Source organism: Eimeria necatrix, genomic scaffold (genome assembly GCF_000499385.1).
Source record: "Eimeria necatrix Houghton genomic scaffold, Enh_scaff172, whole genome shotgun sequence".
Taxonomy (NCBI): domain Eukaryota; phylum Apicomplexa; class Conoidasida; order Eucoccidiorida; family Eimeriidae; genus Eimeria; species Eimeria necatrix.
Window position 1 is genome coordinate 42,125 of NW_013652396.1, and position 2,876 is coordinate 45,000.

The 2,876-nt window shown below is 62.3% G+C and overlaps 1 protein-coding gene across 1 annotated transcript in view; it reads right to left on the reverse strand.

Moving 5' to 3' along the window:
* Positions 1-146: 146 nt before the first annotated feature.
* ENH_00021150 (hypothetical protein, conserved) overlaps positions 147-2,876 on the reverse strand; it is a gene marked incomplete at both ends in the record, with an annotated part of 6,945 nt that continues 4,215 nt past the window's right edge. Inside the window, 4 exons of the mRNA XM_013579481.1 lie at positions 147-444; positions 683-957; positions 1,224-1,957; positions 2,219-2,876. The exon at positions 2,219-2,876 is cut by the window's right edge and continues 1,418 nt beyond it. Of these exons, the coding sequence (XP_013434935.1) occupies positions 147-444; positions 683-957; positions 1,224-1,957; positions 2,219-2,876 (1,965 nt within the window). The remainder of the gene's footprint in view (positions 445-682; positions 958-1,223; positions 1,958-2,218) is intronic.

Here is a 2,876-nt window from a genome sequence, read left to right on the forward strand (position 1 = left end):
GGTCCGGAGCGTGCAGTGCAGCAGCAGCAGCAGCAGCAGCAGCAGCAGCAAACTAACAGATTTTCGTTCTTGCTGCCTCACGGTTTCACTAGCTGCACAGCCAAGTATTTATGAACTTCTGGTTGCCTCTGGCAGCAAAGCCAAGGCTACTTGACAAAAGAGCGGCTCTCCAGCTGCAGCGCCAGCCGCAGCAAACGGCCTATCCGCTGCTGCTGCTGCTGCTGCTGCTGCTGCTGCTGCTGCTGCTGCTGCTGCTGCTCTGCAGCTTCAGCTAGCCAGGAGTCTAGGGCCTCGCGCTGCAGCGGGTGGCCCCGCGGCAAATGCAGGCGAGCCAAAAGAAGTGCTAAAGAAGCCAAATTGGAGTGTATGTACACCTCGACTGCCTCCGCCGCCAACCCACACACCAGCAGCAGCGCAGCTCGCATATGAGGAGAGCTGCACGACCTGAGCGCCACAGCAGCAGCAGCAGCAACAGCAGCAGCAGAAGCAGCAGCAGCCGTAAACCCTTCTGTAGCGTCCGTAGCAACAGCAGCAGCACGAATAGCAGCACAGTCAATGCTAATGCTGTCCTCACTAGCCAGTTAGCTAGCTTGCTAGGTAGCTAGCTAGTTAGCTGGCTAGCCAGCTAGCTAGCTAGCTAGTTGCTGTGCTTCTGATGGTGCTAAGTCCTCCAGGCGCTAACCTGTTTGAAGAAAGGAAGCTGCCAGCTAGCGAAGCCCGCGCTGCGGGGTGGAGGCCCATTGCTGCAGCAACAGCAAGCCAGAACCAAGAGCAGCAGCAGCAACTGCTGCTGCTGCTGCTGCTGCTGCTGCTGCTGCCGTCAAGGTTCTTTCCAGCTGCAAGTTCCTGCTGCACCTCCTGCTGCTGCCACGGCAGCTCCCCGTGCAGCTCAAGGGCCGCGTGGGGCCCCCACAGCCACAGGGCCGCGAGGCGAGCAGCAAAGCCAGAGGGGCTTTCCTGCAGAAAGGCAGCAGCAAAAAGATTAGAGAGCTAGCAGCAGATGCTGCCAGTGCTGCTGCTGCTGCTGCTGTTACTTGGTGGCTGTCTGGCGCTGCTGCTATTGCTGAGGGACGGCTGCTGCTGCTGCTGCTGCTGTTACTCAGCGACTATGTGCTGCTGCTGCTGCTTGTGGGGCTACAGATGCGCTGCTGCTGCTGCTGCTGCTGCTGCTGCTGCAGGTAACGCTCCTCTTGCCGTGGCTGCTGCGGCCCTTCAAGGCATACCTTCTTTGAGCCGCCGAGGAGGCAAGGAAGAGCTGCTGCAGCAGCAGCCCGCGCGGCTTCGCTGTTGTCGCCCAGCAAGAACAGCAGCAACAACGCGCTCTGCTGCTCCTGCTGCTGCTCCTGCTGCAGCTGCTGCAGCTGCTGCTCTGGATGCTCATGCAGCAACTGGCCGTCTACGTACATAGTTGCTGCCTCCACTGCAGCTTTACTAAAGCTCTCAACCCTCAGGCTGCTGCAGTGCTGCTGCAGCTGCTGCAGCCCTTGGGATGAATTGACGCAACCGCAGCAGGCTCCCTCTGCTGCAGCAGCAGCCGCCCCAGCAGCAGCAGCAGGTTCACTGAAGTTAACAGTTGCTGCTGCAGCTGCTTCCAATTTAACAGACGCTTCTGTCCCACATACTGCACTGCTCTTAGCTGCGGGAGAGGACGGCGTGTTTGAGGCGGCTATGCTAGGAGCTGCTTCCGTTGCTGCTGCTGCTGCTGCTGCTGCTGCTGCTGCTGTTGCTGCTGCTGCGGGGGTCCCCTCGCGCAGGTCGCCACTGGCGGTAGCACCTGCAGCCTGGCTGGCAGGGGCTGTCCCAGTCTCCTGCTGCTGCTGTGCTGCTGCTTTGGCGTGCCCCGCCTTCGGTGCTGCTGCTGCTGCTGCTGCTGCTGCTGCAGAGGGCTTCTTGCTAGGAGGAGGGTACAGAGGCAGGCGAAGAGGGTCCCACAGAAAGACGCATTGCTCGACTCCCCCTGAGTCCGCAGCAGCAGCACAGCAGCACATGCAGATTAGCTGCAGCAGCAGCAGCAGCACATGCAGATTAGCTGCAGCAGCAGCAGCAGCAGCAGCACAAGGCCCAGCCGCTGCAGTGCTGGACAGCCTTACCCAAAGGTGCTGCTGCTGCAGCTTCAAACCCTAAACCCTACCCCCAAGCCCCAAACTCTAGCCCCCCGTGCTGCGCTTAACCCTTGAACTGCAGCAGGCCCTGCTGCTGAGCAGCTGCTGCTGCTCACCTATCAGCAGCAGCACCGCGTAAGGCACCAGCTGCTCCACCCAGCAGCAGCGCAGCAGCTGGCCCCCGCTTTGCTGCTGCTCCACAGAGGCCCCCGAGCAGCTGCGGAGGCAGGCCAGCGGCGTTGCTGCAGGTTTGATGCGCCGCAGGTGCTGCAGCGCTGCTCCTGCCCCCGGCCTCCCCTGCTGCTGCTGCTGCTGCTGCTGCTGCTGCTGTGCTGCAGCATCTTCCTGCTGCGCCCCCGGCGCAGCAGCAGAAGCCACTGAAACCACAACAGCAGCACCTCCAGCACAGGTGGCCCCCAGAAGGAACTGGGGGCAGCTTAGCTGCCCCTTGGGGTCTCGGGTCCACCGCAGGGCCCAGGCCAGGCTGGTGAGTGCCCAGCTGCTGCTGCTGCTGCTGCTCTTTTGCTGCTGCTGCTGCTGAGCGGCGGCGTTTCCCCCGGCGCCGTTGCTCGCAGGCGTTGCTGCAGCAGCTGCTGCTGCTGCGTGCGCCGCGATGCTGCTGTGGCTGCAGCAGCAGATGTCCAACAAAGCCCGGGTCTCGGCTATTGAGCGCTGCGCACTCTGCTGCAGCAGCAGCAGCAGCAGCAACTCCCGCCAGGCAGCAAGCCAAAGGCCTCCCTCAGCGTCCCCTACGGCCAGCAGCGCTTCTGTTGC